General features: G+C 43.2%; 1 protein-coding gene across 1 annotated transcript in view; it reads left to right on the top strand.

Moving 5' to 3' along the window:
- Positions 1 to 24,266, top strand: part of LOC130604069 (alanine aminotransferase 2-like) — a 42,136-nt gene extending 17,870 nt beyond the window's left edge. Inside the window, exons 3-10 of the mRNA XM_057418327.1 lie at positions 1,514 to 1,622; positions 9,332 to 9,465; positions 17,462 to 17,705; positions 18,285 to 18,364; positions 18,929 to 19,065; positions 19,757 to 19,931; positions 20,769 to 20,924; positions 24,000 to 24,266. Of these exons, the coding sequence (XP_057274310.1) occupies positions 1,514 to 1,622; positions 9,332 to 9,465; positions 17,462 to 17,705; positions 18,285 to 18,364; positions 18,929 to 19,065; positions 19,757 to 19,931; positions 20,769 to 20,924; positions 24,000 to 24,251 (1,287 nt within the window). The 3' untranslated portion in view covers positions 24,252 to 24,266. The remainder of the gene's footprint in view (positions 1 to 1,513; positions 1,623 to 9,331; positions 9,466 to 17,461; positions 17,706 to 18,284; positions 18,365 to 18,928; positions 19,066 to 19,756; positions 19,932 to 20,768; positions 20,925 to 23,999) is intronic.
- Positions 24,267 to 24,560: the final 294 nt, after the last annotated feature.

The raw sequence follows: 24,560 nt of genomic DNA on the forward strand, positions 1-24,560 counted from the left end.
CTTAATTTTTTATTAGATTACCAGGAACGCCTTAAAATCTGTCTGGTGTGTGTAGTAGCATAAATGATTCCCTAGATGCACTTAGACTTAACATAGTTCTTTTGTAAAGAATTACAGATTTTGATTTCTGAGCTGAAGTCCTATACCTTGCTTGCTGAATGTCCTCTTTCAACACAGTAGCTTTCCTTATGTTTCATATATTCCCCATCCATACATTCTCCTGAAAATTCTCCTATGTTGTCAGTCGGCACATTCATTATCAATAATGCACTTCAAAAAAGAGAGTGGTTGTCTTCAAAGAAAAAAACAAATGCCTTTCTTCATCTGACAGTTTAAAATCTTCATGCAGTTGGGTGCAACTAGTTGTAATGTTGCTGATCTTGCACATTTTACCTCTGGTTGGTTAACTTTTAGGAAAGACTACAACAGCATTCACCTTTGTGTATTATTCCTAAAACACAAGCAAATTTTAAAACTAGTATTACACTATTTACTGAGCATCCCTTACACACACATGTAATATTCACAGTCTATAATAATGTAAATTCAGAGTTCCAAGACAAACTGAAGCCCTATCAAACTGGGGGTCCAGGTGATGAGATTATAAAATTGAGCTATACAGCAAACTGTTAGCAAACTAGGAAGACCAGAGCTTCTTACAAATTATTCAGAACCAATGTTATTAAATAAAGTACTGGGTAAATGGGAAATTCTTCCTCCCCATGACTGTGTGCACACATGGATTAATTCTTCAGTCACTGTCCCAGAAGATGACAACAGCCTATCCATATTACACCATGTAAGCATAAAAATGAGACACTGGAAAAAATTAATCTGATCTCAGATATAGAATCATAGAATAGTTAGGGTTGGAAAGGACCTTAAGATCATCTAGTTCCAACCCCCTACCATCTAGATTCTTTGTGTCTTACATTCCTTCATAAACTTAATACTGCTAGGTCATGTTTCTACTTTTACTATGTTCTATATCACCACTTCTTTTTTAATTAATTATTTCATACAAATTCAAATTAGTAATAACTATAAGTTATTTCTGGGAAGGATTATTCGAACATGTAACTGGGGCTTCAAAATTTGATCATATTTCTCAGTTCTGCTCCATTTTAAACTCTTGGTTTCTTGTCAATAAAGTGTGCTAGTAATACACAAAGAGTGGAGGATAGAGCTGTTTAGAGATATCATGAATAATTAACTGTGTTTTAGTGTGTTTGTACTATGCATAGCTCACCTGGACTCCAGTCTTCACTGTTTGTAATACTCATAGTTAATAATTCTGTAACTGTTTTTATGAGCAGAACTTGGAACCCAGGAAGATTTCTTTACTTCTGTAAGCACTACCCTTAACAAAACAACTGCAAACTCTTCATCGATAACCTTTGTTTTAAATTAGCTAGTATTTGTTATTTTAATTTCCAAAGAAAGTTAAGAGTAATATTTTCAACTTAAAATAACCATTGAGAAGTGGCCAATTTACATTTTCTTGGCACTTTAGGTAGTGGCACTGTGTACATACCCAAACCTGTTGGACAGCCCAAATTTTCCAGAAGATGCCAAAAAGCGAGCCAGACGGATCTTGCAGGGTTGCGGAGGAAACAGCTTAGGTAAGCGTCTAAGTTTTAGTTGTTCCTGTTTGTACTAGAATCAGCAATGGTAGTTTCAATATCTGCAGTGCTGAAATTTCCTAATCATGTTTTATATGATTACAAGTCAAATGGGAGTAGCCTAGGGCAAAATGATAGGGGAAGAGTTCATGGTGTGGCCTACTGATAAGCAGTGACTAACCGTGCAAATTTTTGAAAACTAAAACTACTGTAGACCTTACTGATCTGCTGTACTGGTTTATGCCTTCTCTCCACCCTCCCTGTCTCTAGTATCATGTATCAGGCCCTCCTCTTGGTCTCAGTTGCTCATCAGCCTCTGTACAGCACTCCATAAACATGTAGTCTGAGGCAAGTGGATGTGCAGCTGAATGGAGGTGACTCCTATCACTTCGTTGTTAGCATGACATCTTACTGCTGTTCTCTTCATGTCTGGGAATGCGAAATTTGCTTTCATGGGAAAAAGCAAAGGTTAAAACCTGATCCCTCCATGTAGCTTGAAGTGATGTGTTCTAATAAAACCTTATTTTCAAAAGCTGTCCATCTAACAAAAAAGTGCCTTCACTAGATATGGTAAAGGCATTTGAAGCATTGTTCCCACATCTATATTGGCCTCTTTAAATGTATTAACTGCAAAGTTAATATGAATGTCTTGACCTCTGGATATTAACTAAATAACCTCACTTACAGTGAAATTTTATTTGGCAAAACTCTACTCATAATATTGAGTCTTGCTACTCCCAGACTATATATGAAGGCTTAGGTATGTCCTCAACTTCTGTTGTGTTCAAATCAAATACTCTGGGATTCCTTTGACAACACTTACTTTGCATGTGGGGTAACATTTTTTGGGTGGGGTTTATTTATTTGCATCCTACATTGCAAACAGATGGGTTCTGATCTAAGCTATCAGTTGAGTAAAATTAAGAGTAGAAGACCTGAAAATTGAGTTCAGGTCCTCGAATATCCTCACTGAATCGTGGGACTCAATGCTTAATGGAGCATGTCCCCTGTTTAACTTTGAACCCATTACCCCTTGTGCTATCACTACAGTACCTAATGAAGACTCCCTCCCCAGCATCCTTATAGGCCCCCTTCAGATCCTGGAAGGCTGCTATGAGGTCTCCACTCAGCCTTCTCAAGGCTGAACAGCCCCAACTTTCGCAGACTATCTATCTTCATACGGGAGGTGCTCCAGTCCCCTGATCATCATTGTAGCCTTCCTCTGGACTTGTTCCAACAGTTCCATGTCCTTCTTATGCTGAGGACATGAGAACTGTGCATAGTACTCCAAGTGAAGTCTTATGAGAGCAGAGTAGAGGGGCAGGATTACCTTCTTCAACCTGCTGATCATAGTCCTTTTGATGCAGCCTAGGATACAGTTGGCTTTCTGGGCTGTGAGTGCACACTGCTGGCTCATGTTAAGTTTCTCATCGACCAACATCCCCAAGTCCTCCGCAGGGCTGCTCTGAATCTCTTCTCTGCCCAACCTGTAGCTGTGGCTGGGATTGCTCCGGCCCAGGTGTAGGACCTTGCACTTGGCATGGTCAAATTTCATAATGTTGGCATCTGCCCACCTCACAAGCGTGTCAAGGTCCCTCTGGATGGCATTCCTTCCCTCCAGCATATCAACCTGTCCTGGGTTCAGCAGTAGCAGTCATGTTTTTTCCTTTGTGTTAACTGGTGCAGTGCTGTGTTTTGACTTCTAGTTTGAGAACAGTGTTGGTGAAGCCGATGTTTTCGGTTGTTGCTAAGTGATGTTTACCCTGACCAAGGACTCTGTGAGGCTCATGCTCTGCCAGGGAGGAGGGGAGGCTGTGAGGAAGCAGAGACGGGGCACCTGACCCGGGCTAGCCGGGGAGGTATTCCATACCACAGCACGTCATGCCCGGGGTGGGGGGTAACTGGGAGTTACCCGGAAGGACAGGGGCTTCCGGGTGGAACTCGCTTTCTTGGCCGGTGGTATCGTATTCTCTTCTCTTGTTATTTTCCCTTATCATTGTTTTAGCTGATAGTAGCAGTGGTGATTTGTTGCTGGACTGTTCTTGTCTCAACCCGTAGGAGTTGCACTCTCTCGATCCTCCTCCCCGTTCCTCCGGGAGCGGGGAAGGGGAGAGCCCCGGTGCAGGGGGGGGGGGGAGACGGACACGGACCTTGATTGTTGTCAGCTCGGCACCACTCACTGGGAGTGAGTGAACAAGTTACCTGACTGGGTTTAAACCACGACACAACCGAACCACACAGCTTGGTGTCATCAGCAAACTTGCTGAGGGTGCACTCAATCCCACTGTCCATGTCACCGAGAAAGATCCTTGAGGGACACCACTCGTTACTGGTCTCCGGCTGGACACTGAGCCATTGACCACAACTGTTTGCATATGGCCATCCACCCAGTTCTTTATCCACTGAGTGGTCTATCTATCAAATTGATCTCTCTCCAATTCAGAGACAAAGATGTCATGCGAGACAGTGTCGAATGCTTTGAACAAGTCCAGGTAGATGACATCAAACAGCATTTTAGGATCCACAAGTCAACTTATAGAATCTTAGAAATGTTAGGGTTGGAAAGGACCTTAAGATCATCTAGTTCCAAACCCCCTGTCATGGGCAGACCCACCTCACACTAAATGATGTCACCCAAGGCTCTGTCCAGCCTGGCCTTGAACACCGCCAGGGGTGGAGCATTCACAACTTCCTTGGGCAACCCATTCCAGTGCCTCCCCACACTCATAGTAAAGAACTTCTTCCTTATATCCAATCTAAACTTCCCTGTTTAAGTTTGAACCCATTGCTCCTTGTCCTATCACTACAGTCCCTAATGAAGAGTCCCTCCCCACAATCCCTATAGGCCCCCTTCAGATACTGGAAGGCTGCTCTGAGGTCTCCACGCAGCCTTCTCTTCTCCAGGCTGAACAGCCCCAACTTTCTCAGCCTGTCTTTCACCTTTTATATGCCTCTTTTTTCCTTTGAAGTTTCCTCAGCAGCTCCTTATCCATCCAAGGAGGTCTCCTGGCCCTCCTGCTGCACTTCCTTCTAGTTGGGAAGCAACACTCCTGAGCTTGTAGCAGGTGACCCTTGATTATCAACCAACAGTCTTGGGCCCCCTTGCCCTCTATGGCTATATCCCATGGAACCTTACTAAGCAGGTTCCTGAAGAGGCCGAAGTCTGCCCTCTTCAAGTCCAGGGCAGTGAGCTTGCTGCACGCTCTTCTCACTGTCCTGAGGATCTCAAACTTGACTACCTCATGATCGCTTCAACAAAGGCTGCCCTGGAGCATCACATTTCCAAAAAGCCCTTCCCTTTTGGTGAGCAGGAGGTCAAGCATGTCACCTCTCCTTGTCGGCTCCTCTATTACTTGCAGAAGGAAGCTGTCTTCCACACAATTGAGGAACCCCCTGCATTGCTTGTGCTGGGCCATACCGTCGCTCCAACAGATATCAGTATGGTTGAAGTCCCCCATGAGGAAAAGGGCCTGCAAGAGTGAGGCTGTTCCTATCTGTCTATAGAGCGCTTCATCCACAGAGTCCTCCTGATCAAGCGTTCTGTAACAGATCCCCACAGCAATGTCTCCCATCGCTGTTCTCCCTTTAACCCTGGCCCACAAACTCTCTGTTGACTGCTCACCTGTCCCCAGACAGAGTTCCATACTCTTCAGCCTATCCCTAGCATAAATAGCAACTCCCCCTCCCTGCCTGCTGGGCTTGTCTTTTCTAAAGAGCCTGTAACCTTCCTTTCCAACACTCCAGTCATAGGAGCCATCCCACCATGTTTCTGTGATGCCTATTATATCATACCCCCGTAGACATGCACACATCTCTAATTCCTCGCTTGTTCCCCATACTATGGGCGTTTGTATAGAGGAATATGAGCCAAGCTCCAACTGAAGCCGGCTCATTGGCTGGAGCAGCTGGAATATCTCTACATTGCTCCAAGCATTTATTATAGGTGCTGGCACCTGACTGGGAGTGCTGAGATGGAATGATGCCCCCCTCCCCCAACAAGTTTAAAGCTTTCTTGACCAGCCTGGCAAGCCTCCTACCAAAACAGCTCTTCCCCTTTATTGTCAGACCAGCTCCACCAGCCCCCAGTAGACCTGGCCGCCCAAATCAAGTCCCATGTTCTCAATACCACTGTTCTAACTGTTTATTAACCTGGCAAATCCACTTAAGCCTTTTTAAGGTCCTCCCCTTTATCCTGGAGAATTGATGAAAAGGCTATCTGAGCTCCAGAGCCCCTAACCACTTCTCCCAAGGCTCTGTGGTCCTTAATGTTCTCTGGGCTACTGCTGTCTATATCACTAGCACCCACATGGACGACTAGAAGTGGGTAATAGTGGGACTTACTAGACCAGGCAGCCTGTCTGCAACATCCCTGATCCAAGCCCCTGGTAGGCAACACACCTCCCTTGAGACTGGGTCAGGCCGACAGATGGGTGCCTCTGTGCCTTCCAAGATAGAGTCCCCTACTACTATGACCCGCTGCTTTTTCCTGGCAGCACCACTAGTGATCTTTACCAGCGCATCAGCCAATTGTTCATATTGCAAGTGTGTTTCCTCATTAGTCCCCTCCAGATCTGGGAAGCAGTTCTGGGTGGGGACACCAGATTTAGGAGGAAGACCCTTGGTTTTAATTGTCCTCTTCCTCCTTTTTTTTTTTTTTTTTTTGTTACTATTTCCCAGCTTCCTGGGTTAACAGCCTCCTTCTTTCCTCCATGAGCTACAATGGAGGCTTGAGGCCCCTGCACGGTTTGGGCCTGGAGCAAGCACTCCTGCGAAGAAGGGGGTTGACTGAAGAATAGGGTTGTAAATAAGTAACTTCAAGTACCTTAGGCTTCATTATCAACTATAGAGAAAAGGAAATTACTAAGATAAGCTTTGTCAGAATGGCCTGGGCGTTACTGATATGACAAGGATCCTAAAACAAAGTGATGAAGAAAGAACCACCAGGGGCCCCAAAGCCCAGTACCACACTTTAGTGTGCATGCAGGAAGCAATCTCTAAAAGTATGATGTAATGTATGTAATCTAATGAATATGTCGTGAGACAGGTTAGTTTTACCCTACTGATGATGTGTTGTTGCAATAGTAATCCTGCTCAGTACGAGAGGAACCGCAGGTTCAGACCCCTGGTGCGTGCGCTTGGCTGAGGAGCCACTGGCGCGAGGCTACCATCTGCGGGCTTATGACTGAACGCCTCTAAGTCAGAATCCCGCCTAGACGCTTGATGTTGTGCTATTGCGTCATCGGTCGCTTGTGATTGACCCAGGAGATGACAGTCTTGTTCAGAATGCGTGGGTAAAGGTCTTCCCAAATCTTCGTTAGCGAAGACGGGCCTTCCTCATAGGAGAAGGAAAACTCCTGTCTTCAAACCCAGGCTGATGGAGCTCGTCTAGCCTTGTATGGTCTTCCATCAAAGAGAAGGACACTCTTACAAAACCTACAACCTGTGGACTTTGCTGTCACCGTCCTAGGCCGTGGCAGTTAAACCTCAGGTGTAAAGGGTGGGGCCAGTTCTGCACAAGCTGTGACTCCCCTAAAAAAATCCACTGTGCAGGCTGGAAGGGCTTACTCTCGCTTGTCTGTATGGACAGGTGAGGATCAAAACGGTAGGTGACAAGGTGCATGGGAAGCTGCAGATCCAACCTTGCATGCGGGCGGACCAGCGCATGGGTAGCTCGAGATCGCTCAGGAGATGACAGTCCTGGTCAGACACTTCCTGATTGCATAAGCACCCTTTTTTTTTCAAACCAGATTTGCATATCCCACATGCCCTTGGTCATCGTGCTTGTAGTAAGCGTGGTTAAAGCCCTTCCCAAATCTTCGCTCGTGAAGCCAAGCCATCAATCAGTCAATGAATATGTATGTTTAAGGACAATATAATCACAGCCTGACTGATGCTTGGATGAGACACGCTAGGAGGAGTGATCCCCCGTGTCTCCCGGCGCCATAATAAAGAATACCTGCTTGTCAACTTAAACTTTGTTGGCGAGTTCCTGGAGATTTCTCCAAATCACCTGCTTCCTCTCAGCTTCTCTGACATCTTTCAGCCTATTGACAACATCCCGCAGCTCAGCCACCTGCTGCAAGAGAACCTCCACCAGGGCACACCGAGTGCAGCCCTGCCCATTGTGCACCCTCGCCTTAAGAGGCCAGTGCAAGCACCCTCTACACAACGAGCTCTGCGCTGCAGCCTCCCCTCTCATAGGTTTTGTCTGGGTGCCTACGCTGATCACCGCCGGGGCAGTCAGAGCAGAGCTCCCAGCCCCGGCCCTGGTCATAAGACAAGCGCTCACCGTCCCGCTCACCTGCCCACACAAACTGCCTCACCGCACTCCTAATCAGTCACGATCCCTGGACTTTCCATATTCCTTTCCGTAGAAACACTGGGAATCAATAGAAGAAGATGAGAAAAAACCTGTGCGGGTGTCTAGGGGAGGCTTCCCCAAACCCGGTTGTTTACCTAAAGTTTTGCGTGTGGCCGTCCAGACAATTCTTTATCCACTGAGTGGTCCATGTGTGAAGTCGATGTCTCTCCACTTTAGAGATGAGGATGTCATCCGGGACAGTGTTGAATGCTTTGCACGAGTCCCGGTAGATGACGTCAACTGCTCTACCCCTGTCCTTCAGTTCCCTAGCCCCATCATAGAAGGCCACCAAATTGGTCAGACATGATTTCCCCTTAGTGAAACCATATTGTCTATCACCAACCACCTTGTTTTTTTTCATGTCCTTTAGCATGCTTTCCAGTATAATCTGCTCCAAGATTTTTCCAGGCACAAAGGTGTGACTGACTGCTCTGTAGTTCCCTGAATCTTCCATTTTCCCCTTCTTGAAAATGGGGGTTATATTTCCCTTTTCCAGTCATTGGTAACTTTACTTGACTGCCGTGTTTTTTCAAATATGATGGACAACTTGTCACTTTGTTGTCCATCAGTCTTAGCTTCATAATTTGAATCCATTCTTCACCTTGACTTAGGCTTATTTTTCCTCTTTATTTATTGCACATGCTCAGGAATGATATGCACAGGCATCTGACATTTTACTTTATTTAAGATTATTAGTTATGCTCTGTAAATTGCACGAGGCCTATAGATTAGGCTGATCTTAAATGCTTCTGGTACAAATAACTGAAAAGCAGTTGTGGGAGAGGCTGTGGGTGGAGAGAGAAGCAGTTTAAGATTTTTAGGGTTTCAGACTTGGAGAAAATGGTATATATTATTTTCATATTGCAAATAGAAATCTTATTTTTGTCATGGATTTAAAGAAGTTATTTCCCTTTCTCTATCACATGCTACCTCTTTGCCTTTTTCCCATTAGTTAAATAGGTGTTGGTTGACATTCTGCAGTGGTTTTCAACATAAAGTAAACAACTTGGAGTTAGTAAAAATGGGATTGCTGTCCCAGTTTGCCTAGTAGCCTTTAAATACTACTTTTTACCAGTCTGGTTTATTATGTTTATATTTTAGTGCTACTTATATTTGTCTAATTTTAAATGAACTCTTTTGTTCTGTGAACAAACCAACACCCTTTCCTACTCTTAGAAAAACAAACCCAAACAAAAAAAAAACAAACCCAAACCCCAAAAAAACAATCCTGGGGGTCCAAAGCCTTCATACATACAAACAACTTCATACAATATTAGCTCAGGAGTTTTGCTAGCAAACAGAAAATATGATTATTCATTTTAATCAATTCTCTTCTCATTTTTCACAGGATCTTACACTGCCAGTCCAGGTATAAATTGTATCCGCGAAGATGTTGCTTCATATATTGAAAGAAGAGATGGAGGGGTTCCTGCAGATCCAGATAACATATATCTTACCACTGGTGCAAGTGATGGTATTACTGTAAGCGTTAAAATGAAATCTGTCTCTTCTTGGTGTAATTTTTTGGAAATACAGATCTCTGTTTGGAAATACAAATCTCTGTTGAACATTTGGTCTCACAACTCCTGTGAGTTTGATCTAACAGGTACTGCAGTCAAGTTAAGTGGATTTGCGATGCATCCAATTATGTGGATTTAAGATGCCAGCTAAGAAACAGGCACATGGAAACAAAGTCTGTTAATATACATTACCTTGTACCTTTTGAAAAGGTAGTGTAAACTACATAGGGACCTAAATATAAATTTAGGAGATTCATTCCATTCAGACTAAATAATGGTGTCCTCAGTGGTTAAGATAATAAGCACTGAAGAGTAGAAGGTATGAGTGTATTAAGGCAGCTTCTTACAGCTTGTTTGTAAATGTTTGGCTTTTGTTGTTTTATTGAAAATGACATCTAGTGGCAGAGTTCAGAATGACAGTGTTCTGACACAAGCAGTTCTCCAAAGGTCTTTAGTGAATTGGCTTTCCGGAGTTTATGATGCCAAGTCTTAACCTGGTGTTATAAATGTGGCTCAAATAAATTGACGAGAGCCAGACCAATGAATCAAATCGGTTTATTGAGCAAGCGACAGCAAGCAAAACAGCGCTGGGCAGCCAGGGAGTCTCCTCTCTGCCAACGGCACGCACCCCACTTCCCCAAAGTCACTGGTTTTATACTCTTCTTCATCCGATATACGTGTCACCTCCTGGCGTCCTCTGCATCTGTGTGACCTGTAGATAAGGGGTCTCATTCTGTCTCCCGGTGGGTGTTAGATAAAGGGTCTCATTCTGTCTCCCAGTGGGTGTGGGGAGGAAGGCTCCTTATCGCCTTCCCCATGCATCGTTTACTTTAACGGATACCCGCGGTCTATAAGCAACTTGTCAAAGCAAGTAACTCTAAGCAAGTAACTCCTAAGCAAGCAAGATTTGATTAACAAACAGGAATTTACTCATTACAATCCCCCCTTTTTCTGTTTACCATTTTGTTCATCAAATCTTTGGAGTGGCTTAAAATTAAGGCATCTTCTACTGCAGATTCCTTATCTAGTGGCTGGTATTGAGCCCTAATGAGCATCAAGTGGGCGGCCTCTAGCCTGCTTTTTACAATTACAATCACTTTGTTAAACACACAGGGGCCAAAAGTTAGTCCCAGAATTACCAATATTAAGGGCCCTGCAATGGTAGACAGTAATGTAGTCAACCATGGAGAGTAATTAAACCATGACTCATACCAACTTTGTTGGGCTTCTCACTCCCTTTTTCTTTTTTCTAGTCCTTCTCGTAGCTTGGTCATGGTATCTCTTACAATTCCAGTATGATCAGCATACACACAACATTCTTCCTTAACTGTGGCGCAAAGCCCTCCTTGTTGTAGGAACATTAGGTCTAATCCTCTTTGATTTTGCAACACTACTTCAGATAGCGACTGTACAGATTTTTCTAGGGCACTTATGGATTGTTTGATTCTGACTAAGTCCTCATCTACAGCCATTCTTAAGGTGTGAAATTCTTTACTTTGTTTTACTAATGAGGCTATTCCTGTACCTACTCCTGTACCTCCCAAGATCATTAAAGAGGCTATCGTTAATGCAGTGAAAGGTTCTCCTTTAAACAGGTGATGGTCTTGGGCAGTCTGGTGGTCATACATAAAATTTTCAGGATGGTAAAGAATTCTTGGTATTATCATTACTTGGATACAAAAATCTGAGGAATCATTAAACAATTCTAGCGACAGGCAAGGTGTTACACCTATGTTTGAGTAAACCCACTTGGCGTTTTTGGCTGGTAATAACCACTTAGCTGTTTTTTTCCTGTTTAGAAGCAATTGTATTAACTTCACATAGATGTTTTTGACGTTTTGGAATTTTTCCTATACATCTGTCCTTCCCAGTGACCTGAGTCAATGTTATCCCTTGATTTTCCTTTCCCCATGTACATTCTGCTGGGTTAGAACCATTTACACGCCTAGCCTTTGTAGTAACTCCCACTGCTTCATAAAAAGGAGGCTTTATCCCATAACATAGCCAGCAATGTTTGGTTAGGTTGGGATTGGTGGCATTTAACAACTGGTAACTAGCTTTCATTAATTTCCAAAGAAAGTTGTCTCCATTACTGTCCTTAGGATTTTGACTGTCATTTAATACGAGAATCATTGAGTTGCTGGAAATTATTGTGTCATTTTTAACCCCCACTTTGTCTATTTTAGGAATTTCCTCTGATGGTTTTTCTGCTAATACGTTGTTAGGTCCTACAGGTTTAGGATCTTGTGGGATTGGTTCCTTCTTTATTAAAATGAGGCCCCTGCTATCGGCTCCTGGTTCCTTATAAGGCCCCCATTGTACCCTTAAAAACTTGTCCGGATTTCCAGGGACCCAATCTGAGGCTATTGTTTCACATCCCCAGTAGGCACAATAATATTCCCCGGGGTGATTACAATATCCTCTTCCTGGATTCAAACTTGGGCAGAAGTAAAATCCCACACGATCTAAACACGGGCTTCTAGGTACTCGTTGACAGAGGCTAGCAGTAAAAGTGGGCCCTCCTGATGTGGTTATACTTTGAACTACTTGTTGATCTTCCCATCTGTACAAGGTCCACTTGAAAGGTTGATGGACATATCCTTTTACCGGGATTAATGTCCATCCCCATATCCAATAGATGATCCAGAAAATTGGTGGGTTACCTCCTCTCATAAATCCAGATTTCCAGTTCTTCCCTTGAAATTTGGTAGAGGTCTTACTACCCACCTGGCCCATCGCCTGTTTCCACCCTAAACTTTTGGTAACTATGGCTCTTCTATATCCCCACCTTAGTACGTCTCTGCCTCCATCGCCTACTCCGTTGCCTGGAGCAGTGAGGTCATTTTTCTTCTCGGCAGCAGTTGCAGTCTTCAGGGGCTCGGCCATAGTTGAATCCTAATATCCTTGAGGGCAGAGTTTAGGGCTCTCGGGTATATTCCCCTTGTTCCAATCGTCTCCCCTTTTGGATATAGGTAGCCGCCCTTAAAGGCACTTATGAGCCCACCAGTTTTCTCATTCTCAATAATCAATTTTTATTCCTGGTTTTCCTTTGTTTCCAATAACCTGTACCGTCTCCAGGGATATCTTACATCCTCAGGGCAATTTTTGAGCAGTTGATCTTTCCGCTCCTGAGTCCACTAGGAACTCAACTTCTTGTTGCCAGGGACCCACTTTTAATTTTATCAAGGGCTCTGTTCTTTCTCGAGTCCCCAGCAGATAGAGCGCCTGACACCCCTAATCTTCCTTGAACATCTTCTCATCCATCATCCTCTTTCTACAGTCTTTCTTAACATGTCCTTTTCCTCCACAATAGAAACAAAGCACTGTTCCCTGTTCTTTTTCCCTTGGAGGCCTCCGGGGTCCCGATCCCGATTGTCAGGATTCAGGCCCCTTCCTAGGAGGGGGTACCCTCTGTCCTTCTCTGACCACCACTACCAGCATTCTAGCCTGCTTCTTGTGCGTCTCCTCTTCCCTTCGAACATATACCTTCTGAGCTTCTCTCAGTAGTTCATCTAAACCGCGGTCCTGCCAATCTTCTATTTTTTCCAGCTTCTTCCTAATATCCATCCATGATTTAGCTACAAATTGTGTTTTTAGTAAGGCTTGCCCTACCAGAGTACTAGGATCTAGCCCTGAATAAAGTTGGAGATTTTTTTTTCTAAGTCTCTCTAACCATTCCGTAGGGGTTTCATCCTTCTTCTGGTGTTCACTGCAGGCTTTGTTAATATTTTGTCCCCTAGGGACCGATTCCCTTATCCCCTGAACTATGATAGTCCTTAAGTCTTGCATATGGCCTCTATCCATTTCATTTTGATTATTCCAATTAGGTCTCTGGAGGGGCCACTTAACATCCGCCACGGGACCTTGCTGATGTTGCTGGTCCCAAGTTCTCATTCCGGCCCTCCGGACCATATCCCTTTCTTCTGCTGTGAACAAAATACCCAATATGGCCTGCAGTTCATCCCAGGTGTAAACGTTGGGCCCCAAAAACTGGTCTACTCGTTCTGCAACTCCCAGGGGATCCTCTAATAAGTTACCCATTTCCTTCTTAAAGTCTCTAACGTCTTCTGAGTTTAAAGGGACAGAGACATACCCCATACCAGGTTGCGCTCCTCCCATTGCAACCTCTCGGAGGGGATATAGATTACCCCTGCTTTCCCTTGCCCTACTTTGGCTCCGGGTCACCCGCCTGTTCTCCTTGGGAGAACTAGGGGTCGTTTGGAGCTGTTGGAGGAGGAGAGGGCTGCGGTGGCAGTGGTGGTGGTATATAAAGGGGAGGCGAAATGGGGATTTCATCCTCACTCCGCGTCTTCTTCTTTGCCCCCCCTTTTCTTTCAAAGGATATAAATTTGTCCTAGTCTAGGATCCTATCCATAAACTTGCATACTTGCTTTCCTCCAAACTAAATGGTTCCTTTGTGTTAACGTAAATATTTAAAGACTGGCAGATCCAGTCCTTACAGGACCCAAATATGGGCCAATATAAATGATCACCTCTCTCCTGGGTTCAGCAGTAGCAGTCATGTTTTTTCCTTTGTGGTAGCTGGTGCAGTGCTGTGTTTTGACTTCCAGCCTGAGAACAGTGTTGGTGAAGCCGATGTTTTCAGTTGTTGCTAAGTGATGTTTACCCTGACCAAGGACTTTGTGAGGCTCATGCTCTGCCAAGGAGGAGGGGAAGCTGTGAGGAAGCAGAGATGGGGCGCCTGACCCGGGCTAGCCAGGGAGGTATTCCATACCACAGCATGTCATGGCCGGGGTGGGGGGTAACTGGGAGTTACCCGGAAGGACACGGGCTTCCGGGTGGAACTCGTTTTCTTGGCCGGTGGTATCGTATTCTCTTCCCTTGTTATTTTCCCTTATCATTGTTGTAGTTGATAGTAGCGGTGGTGATTTGTGTTGTACATTGGTTGCTGGACTGTTCTTGTCTCAACCCGTAGGAGTTGCACTCTTTCGATCCTCCTCCCCGTTCCTCTGGGAGCGGGGAAGGGGAGAGCCCCGGTGGGGGGGGGGGACACGGACCTTGATTGTTGTCAGCTCGGCACCACTCACTGGGAGTGAGTGAACAAGTTACCTGACTGGGTTTAAACCACAACAGTTCTTTTTGGCGCCCAACGTGGGCGCCAACATGACTGCTACTGCTGAACCCAGGACAACCTCTAATCAGCTTACCTCCCCAAACTTCCATACAATAATGTACCATTTTTACTTCGTCCTTACCCCGCCTAGAAGGGTAGTCATCCCAATATTTAATCATCAATACCAACGGACTATCCGGTGGTATTTGGGGTAGCTTAGCCTTAAGCTCCGACCCCCCCATGGAATCAGAAGGCTTGCTTTTCTTCTGTCCCATTTTCCGGAGTGCCTTCTCACACGCACACAGTCTTTTTGGCCCCTGTTCGTGGCCCAGTCCCTCGTGGGAGATGAGAACTGCACTACTAAGGGGTCCGCACTCGCTTCGTCCTTAATTGGACATCTCACACAGGCACACTCCGGGATACCCAACCCCAACCGAACGGGTAACCGGCCTATACTTACGCACTCCTGCGTCTTCGTTCGGAGCTTCGTGCACAAAGATTACGGGGTTGCCGGCTTTCTTTTGCTTGCTGTCGAATTTAGGATTTGTCGGTAGAGGGTATGGTGAGAAAACACCCAAGCAAGGGCCACTATACAGCGGGGCGCCTCCCCTGTGTAGGGCTTCACACCAGATTGCCTCTATCCGAGTCACGGCACCAAAATTGTTATAAATGTGGCTCAAATAAATTGACGAGAGCCAGACCAATGAATCAAATCGGTTTATTGAGCAAGCAACAGCAAGCAAAACAGCGCTGGGCGGCCGGGGAGTCTCCGCTCTGCCAACAGCACGCACCCCACTTCCCCAAAGTCACTGGTTTTATACTCTTCTTCATCCGATATACGTGTCACCTCCGGGCGTCCTCTGCATCTGTGTGACCTGTAGATAAGGGGTCTCATTCTGTCTCCCGGTGGGTGTGGGGAGGAAGGCTCCTTATCGCCTTCCCCATGCATCATTTACTTTAAGGGATACCCGCGGTCTATAAGCAACATGTCAAAGCACTGTAATTTTCCAGTAACTATTAAGCAAGCAAGTAACTCTAAGCAAGTAACTCCTAAGCAAGCAAGATTTGATTAACAAACAGTAATTTACTCATTACACTGGCAGCTTGTCAAGAATGGCAGCATAGCATATCAAGTCTGTACCATGCTTGTTTGATTTTACTAGTGATGAAAAGTCAGCAGTACAATGAGTCTCATTATTTGGCACTTCCAAGGATAAAACAACTTAGTGGACAGATAGTGTTAAAGGGTTTTTAAATTTGCACTTTGTCCTGATTATACATTTTGGATACTTGGTATTTTTAAACTAGTGGTGGGTGCAAAATTATGTTGATTATAAATCATTAGCTTAGCAGCTGAGTTAGTATATGACAAGAGGCACAGAAAGGCAGATTTTGTTCTAGAACCAGCAAGAAACTTCAAGTATATTGCTGTTATATCTGAAGAGATATTTTTGGTTTTACACTATCGATTACATAATGATAAGGATGTCTGTTTTGATTGAATCTGTACTTCAGAGTACTCCCTTGATTATAAAGGCAAGAAATCTCTCCATTCCTGCACCAAGTGAACTCTATTTAATTCACATGTAAGGAACCTACACAGACACACACAGACACACAGTCGCTGGGCACAGGCAAATACTCTGGAGTGACCTGATTCGGAGAAAACTCCAGGAACAAACTTGCCAGCAGAGTTTCAAGTTGACAAGCAGGTATTCTTTATTGCGGCGCCGGGAGACACGGGGGATAGCTCCTCCTAACGTGTGTCCCCGAATTGCTATACAGGTCATCCTCATATGGTCACTGAGCATATTACATAATTTACCAAAAAGTTTCCGGCATGCATACAAAAATATGGTGGCCTTTAAGGGTCGTTTACTTTTCCCAACAAGCTTAATTAACATTACAGACATAGCAATCAACAGCATCCTGGCTTTCTACTTATCAGTTAGTTTAACTGCTCTCATCCTGAGCATCTGCTAGTCTGGGATACTCCCGAGTAGATGCTTACACCAGCTTAATGGGTTTATTAACACCCCAAGCATAGCAATCATCCTGTCCCTTTACTTATCAGTTAGTTTATCTGTGCCTACCCTGGACCTCTGATAGTCCCAGATACTCCCCATCCCCAGGTCCTGTCCTTCTATTCTTCTTTTCTCACACCTTTTGTACTGAAGCCCTGAGGGCCTGAAACTATGTCAACTGCCTTCAAGCACCGCAGTTATTTTCCATTACAAAGCCATCAAATTTAACATTACTTAGAACTGATTACATTTTGTACTTTTGTGCCTCCTTGTTTCAGACCTTAGCACAAGACATGCAGACTTTTGGTCTCTTTAGTTACTTGAAAATGAAACCATAATGTGAGTCTCTAGCTTTATTCCCATCTGGCCACAATTGCTCCTACTCTCTGTGTCTCTGTTCCAAAGGAGAACCTCCACAGGCCCTAGTTCTAATTTCTGGGTTTATTTACTGGCCTCATGTGGTTAGTGAGGTGAGTGGAAGGCCGCAAGCAAGAGCTAGCTGGTTTTGTTGTTGGTTGTTTACAACTAGGGACTGTAGGAAAATCATGATCTTGATATTCCTGTTTCCAATTTTCCCTCTGGCTTATGCTCAGAATGTTTTTCCTAAATTTTGTAGTTGATCAGACATGGTCTTTAGAAGCCACGACATTCAGAGGAATTCCATTAAGCTGAGTTAGACCATCCTCCCTCAGTCAGTAACTTAACTTGAAATAAATAAATGCCCTTTGATATAAGAAGTTGACTGTATGCTTCTAGATACCTTAACTCTAGATTTTTTAAGAAGATTAGTAACTTATTCTAGAGTATACTATTAATTCTGCTGTGTGACTTTTTCTTCCTTATTCCTACCTTTTCCCCAGACCATTTTAAAGATCCTGGTCTCAGGAGGTGGAAAATCCCGAACAGGAGTGATGATCCCTATACCACAGTATCCCTTATATTCAGCAGCCATATCTGACCTAGATGCTATCCAGGTGAACTACTATTTGGATGAAGAAAATTGCTGGGCTCTAGATGTGAATGAACTTCGCCGTTCCTTGAAGGAAGCTAAGGCATACTGCAATCCAAAAGTCCTCTGCATCATCAATCCTGGAAATCCCACAGGTCTGTAGCAATTTTGGTTAATGGATGGGTTTTATCACCATTTTGGTTTTCTTTCCTTCTTCCATTCATTTGACATCACAGGCAAATTCTAAATACCTATGAAATACGTAAAGCTGAATTGTAGAGATGAGTGCTTTAAGTAGGACAGCATGTCTTACTTTTAGAAACTTATTTTCAGTGTTACGGAAACACTCTGAACTCAGTGGCAACCACTGCTTTCCTCAGAATAATTTAGGGTTTTGAGTAGCTGAGGTTGATTAGTGAGAAACTAGCTCCCACTTAACCATCATATGTGTATTTCAAATGATCTGTTATACGCAGAGTACTCTTAATAAGTTAAATTACTATATCTCACATTTCCTTTGCTTTAGATGGACTGTTACCTTGAACCATAATTCCTCCAAAGATGTTCCTTAATTTCACACTTAGTAAATTGAATTACAAAATTCAGTAGCAATTTTCTGAGAAAGAAGGATATCTTACTGAAAAGCTAATAGTCTAACTAGGTCTGGGTGAAAAGATTTCTATAAATAAAAATGCTCCACTAACTTTCTTCTTGCTTTAAAAATCAAACCATAGGACAGGTGCAAAGCAGAAAGTGCACTGAAGATGTGATACACTTTGCTTGGGAAGAGAAACTTTTTCTTCTGGCTGATGAGGTAATGGAATATTCTTTTCTCCGTAAAGCACAGATAAGAGTACACATACAAAGGTGTAATTTTTTTCCATGTGTGGTACTGGTGGTTTTTAAGTGCAGGAAACAGATTCTCTGTTAGCATTTTAAGCCATGAACAAACATGCAATATTCTTAATATCAGAGGATTAATATGAGAGGTGTCTTAATCTGGATTTGAACTGGACAGAGTAGGGGAAATGAGCAAGGAGACACAAGAAGTAATTTTGCTGGAACTGACCTAGAAACATATGTGATACTCAGACTACTTCAAATGAAAGAAACAGAAGAAAAATCAATTAAAAAGTGCAAATAAAGGTTAAGTTATACAAAGACACTCACTGTTCTTCCAAAGGCTAAACTATTAAGTATGGCCATATGAGATAAAATGCATCATTACAGTAACTATTATTTAACAAAGAACCTTGTGTCTTTTAATAGCTTTAAGTTTTGAGTGTTACCACTGTTTCTTCAGACCTGGCTCTCTAAAAGGTCATCTTTTATCTTTAGTTGGGAGAACAGAGCATATTAATGTCTTCTGACTGTTCAGGTTTACCAGGACAATGTGTACTCTGAAGGATGCCAGTTTCATTCTTTCAAAAAGATTCTGTATGAGATGGGACCCGAGTACTATAACAATGTTGAGCTGGCCTCTTTTCACTCCACCTCTAAGGGATACATGGGCGAGTAAGTCTGCTTTTTTTTTTTTTTTTTATATTTCATCTTCCTCATTAATCTGGTTGGATGGCCGTTTATGTTAGTGACTTGAAGGTAATCCACCATCTTTTATAATTTTAACTGAAAACAATTAAGAAAAGGAAAACAAGCATTTAAAGCACAGAGTAATGGATTAGATCAGTGGTTTTCAAAGTGCCAAATAATAAATATATTTATTTCAGACACCTAATGCCTCAGTTCCACAAAGGTGAAATCCTACAGTCCTAAACTGGACCTGTGATAAAGGAAAATACGGTCTCCAACAGTCAAGGGAACAGCTCAAGAATCACTGGGATGTTTAATATTACAAATGTTTGGATTTGGTTGTTCTTGGGAGGAAGAGATGAAAGAAAAAGAATTTTCTGATTAAATGAATACTGCTACAGCCATGTGCTCTTGCTCTTAAGAGTGAATAGTCCACGTTAGTTGTTAACTTGTCTAACGGGGAAGCTGCATGTACACCTTCTTCTCTGGATGGGATACCAGGGCTTAATGACATATCATTTAATTCCATCTTAAAACATCAGTATAGCAGCTGTTTCAACAATCTGTGTGTTACATATTGTAAGATCCTCATGTCTTTCCACTTCTGCAGTCACGTTCATTGCTTTTCCAGTACTTTAACATTTGAGGTTAACTGATCTGTTCACTTTAATCACAGATGTGGCTACAGAGGAGGTTATATGGAGGTCCTTAACTTGCACCCAGAAATTAAAGGACAGCTTGTTAAGTTGCTTTCTGTTCGCCTTTGTCCTCCAGTCTCAGGACAAGCAGCAATGGATGTTGTAGTGAATCCTCCAATACCTGGAGAAGAATCATATTCACAGTTCATAAAGGTCAGCAATAACATTCTTGTTCTTTTGTGCATTTCCTAAACCTAAGTACTGTGAACTCAAAATATGCACAGAGACCAGACTCCTTTCCTTTCTTCTCCAACAATCATGTAATAACACCAGTTTACAGAACTCTGCAGGGTATTTTAAATTAACTCAATATGACTACCTTTTTAAATTAACTCAATATGACTACCTTTCAAAGTATTTTTTATTCCTTTTACAGTTCCTTTGTTTAGAAGCCAAAAAAAAAAAACAACTAAGAAGGCATTATCAGATCAGCTTTCTTGCTGAACTTCTCTCCTGTGTTTAGCAAGACATAGGAATTACTAAGATTTGCTTTTACTAAAATCTAAACAGGAATGTAAGTTCAAATAAACTTGTAAAATCAGCCTTGTTCTTAGGTATCCAGTGCCTCTATAAACTGAACAACATGGCATTCTGTATTAAAGTATACATAGTTTCTCATTTGTAAAAAAGAAACTGAATCTGCCTTAAGAAATTACAGTATTGAGTCAGATCAAAGGTTCAACTAACGTGATTTCAAAAAATAGCCAAGAGTGAATGCTCAAAAGGAAGAATGTAAGAAGAGGGCTTGCAAATAGAGACTTGTGCAGGTTACTGGTTATGTACAATGCTTTGTAGTTGTATCCTGCTAATGCATTTTTGCACTGATGTCTTGAAGAGTATGACTGGAATTAGGAACATGATTTGCTCTAATAGCTCTGCAAAGCCCTGAAAGTGCTTAATTTGAGGAGGCTTATTGAAGCATCATAGGTTTTTCTGGTGTTTTTATTGCCGCTTCAAATACATCAAACTGAACACCTTCCTTTCAAACAGGAGAAGGAGTCTGTTTTGAACAGTCTTGCCAAAAAAGCCAAACTAACAGAAGACATGTTTAACAAGATACCAGGAATGCACTGCAATCCACTTCAAGGAGCTATGTATGCTTTCCCACGGATCTTTATTCCTTCCAAAGCCATTGAGGAAGCAAAGGTCAGTCAGTCATTTTTACCCCAGTCCATTTTAACCTTCACACACTTCTGCCTGCCATTTCTAATGATGAAATTTTATTCCAGAGATAGAGTAAGCTCATATAGGGAATTGCTGGGTATGCTCAAGTGGAAGAGGAGAGTTTACAGGTCATGGAAGGTGGGGCTGGCCACTTGGGAGGAATATAAGGCTGCTGCTAGAGGATGTAGGAAGGAAGATAGGATGACTAAGGCCTCCTTAGAATTAAACCTGGCGAGAAGGGTCAAGGACAGCAAAAAGAGCTTTTTCAAATACATGGCAGATAAAACTAACACCAGAGGCAATGTAGGCCCACTGATGAACGGGATGGGTGCCCTGGTGACAGAAGATACAGAGATGGCAGAGTTACTGAATGCCTTCTTTGTCTCTGTCTACTCTGCTGCGGGCAGTCCTGAAGAGCCCTGTACCCCTGAGACCTCGGATGAAGTCAGGTCAATGGGGCGGTTTGCCTTAGTCGATGAGGAATGGGTTAGAGATCAGTTGAGCAATCTGGACATCCATAAATCCATGGGTCCAGATGGGATGCACCCGCGGGTGCTGAGGGAACTGGCGGAAGTCATTGCTAGACCACTCTCCATCATCTTTACCAAGTCTTGGGAAACGGGAGAGGTGCCTGAGGACTGGAGGAAAGCAAATGTCACTCCAGTCTTCAAAAAGGGCAAGAAGGAGGACCCGGGTAACTATAGACTGGTCAGCCTCACCTCCATCCCTGGGAAAGTGATGGAACACCTTATCCTTGGTGCCATCTTAAGGCATATCAAGGATAAGAGGGTTATGAGGGGCAGTCAATATGGCTTCACCAAGGGGAAATCATGTTTGACCAATCTCTTAGCCTTTTATGAGGAAATAACACGGTGGATGGATGATGGCAGAGCGGTGGATGTGGTCTACCTTGACTTCAGCAAAGCATTTGACACAGTCTCCCACAGCATCCTCACAGCTAAATTGAGGACGTGTGGTCTGGATGATCAGGTAGTGAGGTGGACTGTGAACTGGCTGAAGGAGAGAAGCCAGAGAGTTGTAGTCTATGGGGCCGAGTCTAGTTGGAGGCCTGTAACTAGTGGAGTGCCTCAAGGGTCAGTACTGGGACCAGTATTATTTAATATATTCATCAATGATTTAGATGAGGGAATTGAGTGTACTATCAGCAAGTTTGCTGATGACACTAAGCTGGGAGGAGTGGCTGACACGCCAGAAGGCTGTGCTGCCATCCAGCGAGACCTGGACAGGCTGGAGAGTTGGGCAGGGAATAACTTGATGAAGTATAACAAGGGAAAGTGTAGAGTCCTGCATCTGGGCAGGAACAACCCCAGGTTCCAGTATAGGTTGGGAAACGACCTGCTAGAGAGCAGTGTAGGGGAGAGGGACCTGGGGGTCCTAGTGGACGACAGGATGACCATGAGCCAACACTGTGCCCTTGTGGCCAAGAAGGCCAATGTCATCCTGGGGTGTATTAGAAGGGGGGTGGTTAGTAGGTCGAGAGAGGTCCTCCTTCCCCTCTACTCTGCCCTGGTGAGACCCCATCTGGAATATTGTGTCCAGTTCTGGGCCCCTCAGTTCAAGAAGGACAGGGAGCTGCTGGAGAGAGTCCAGCGCAGGGCAACAAAGATGATTAAGGGAGTGGAGCATCTCCCTTATGAGGCAAGACTGAGGGAGCTGGGTCTCTATAGTTTGGAGGAGACTGAGGGATGACCTTATTAGTGTCTATAAATATATAAAGGGGGAGTGTCACGAGGATGGAGCCAGGCTCTACTTGGTGGAAACAATGATAGGACAAGGGGTAATGGGTACAAACTGGAACCCAAGAGGTTCCACTTAAACTTGAGAAGAAACTTCTTCTCAGTGAGGGTGACGGAACACTGGAACAGGCTGCCCAGGGAGGTTGTGGAGTCTCCTTCCCTGGAGACATTCAAAACCCGCCTGGACACATTCCTGTGTAACATTATCTAGGTGTTCCTGCTCGGGCAGGGGGATTGGACTAGATGATCTTTTGAGGTCCCTTCCAATCTCTAGCATACTGTGATACTGTGATACTGCAGTTTTTAGTCCGGTTTTGGTTTCGGTTTCTTTTTTTTTCTGAATATTGAATATGTATGTAAGACCTGCAGCGCATATAGTTACAAAAGCAGTATTTCATTGACTATGTATGATCTTAAATATAACATGACTTTTATTTTAAGAGAGGAAAACAAGCCTGATCATTTCATCACAGTGGTAAGGCTTCCATGTTGAGAATGTTGCCCAAGGATGTTAGTGTTAAATAGATTGTCATACAGTGGGCAAGTAGCTGGACCTGTGCAAATTCCAAGCTGCTGCCTGTACCTGGGTTAGGTAGGCCAGGAGATGTGACGAGCATTGTGAATGGCAGTGTACTACTGACCCTGCAAAAGAAGCCCCATTCAGGAAGTGTAGGAAAGAGGGAGGGAAACTTTCTTACAAATTTTACCTTTATGTATTTGGGCCAGTGAGCTATGTTACTGAATTACAAGTCTTTTTGATCCTAACTAGAGCTGTATTCCCTAACATCTAATATTTTTTAAAGGGAAATATATCAGCTTAGCTGAGGATAAATAGGTCTAGTTTTCAGCTGATTATTTGATTAGGCGTATAACCTGCATCTATTTAAGAACTTACATAGTTATTAATCAGGAGACTTTTAGTCAGTAGATAATTCGGGAGAAAAAATAGTAAGTGGAACACAGCTCTCAAATTAATTTAATCTTGTCAAATGTCAGTTGGTTAGATTTTTATAAGTTCAATTTTGAGACATTTGACAAAATGCTCCAATCAAGTTAAGGGGAAAACCAAGAATATCTAAAACCTTTCTTTTGTTTAGGTTCTTCAGCCTTGTTCCTCCATGAGATACTCTTATTTAATTCAGTGTGAGCTGTCCTACTAGCAACTGCTCTTCATTCTCTTTAGTAAGCAGAATAGGAAAGTAATATTGTAAGATAAGGATTCAGGAAGAAAAACAGTAATAAAATTCTATATATTTGGAATATTTTGACTTCAATAGTTCAAAAGCATTCATTCCCTTAGGTTCATAAAATGGCACCCGATATGTTCTATTGCATGAAACTTCTGGAAGAGACTGGAATATGTGTTGTACCTGGAAGTGGATTCGGCCAAAAAGAAGGAAGCTACCATTTCAGGTACAGTTTCTGGTTCTTTAAAATCAAACAAACTGTAATCAGCTCAGTACCATGGCAGTGTTTTCTCTTCTGTTCAAATATAAGGATTTTTGTTTCAGTTTCTTGTCTGTCTTTCTACTGGACATTTTCTGTGCACTGACAACTCGGCCAAAGACTTGTACTGCTAGATGAGCTATTCAGGCTTTTACAGTGTTTTCACAGATTGCTGACATAGTTTTATTCTGTTTTTATACACTGACCTTTTAAATGCCTGCTCCATGAATACAAAAAATAATAATAACTAATACTCTACTCTTAAAAGTTGCCTAAGGCATTATAAAAATTGTCCTGCTTTCTTTTGGGGGGGTGTGGGGGAGTGTGTTTAAACAGTGTTTCCATACAGAGAAACCGCATGAAAAATGCACTATCTATCTTCCCTATAAATCTGCTTCTTAAACATGCTGAATAA

The sequence above is a fragment of the Pezoporus wallicus genome, unplaced genomic scaffold (assembly GCF_028554395.1).
Source record: "Pezoporus wallicus isolate ANWC-B61680 ecotype Strahan unplaced genomic scaffold, APGP_CSIRO_Pwel_v1 contig_4325, whole genome shotgun sequence".
NCBI lineage: Eukaryota > Metazoa > Chordata > Aves > Psittaciformes > Psittacidae > Pezoporus > Pezoporus wallicus.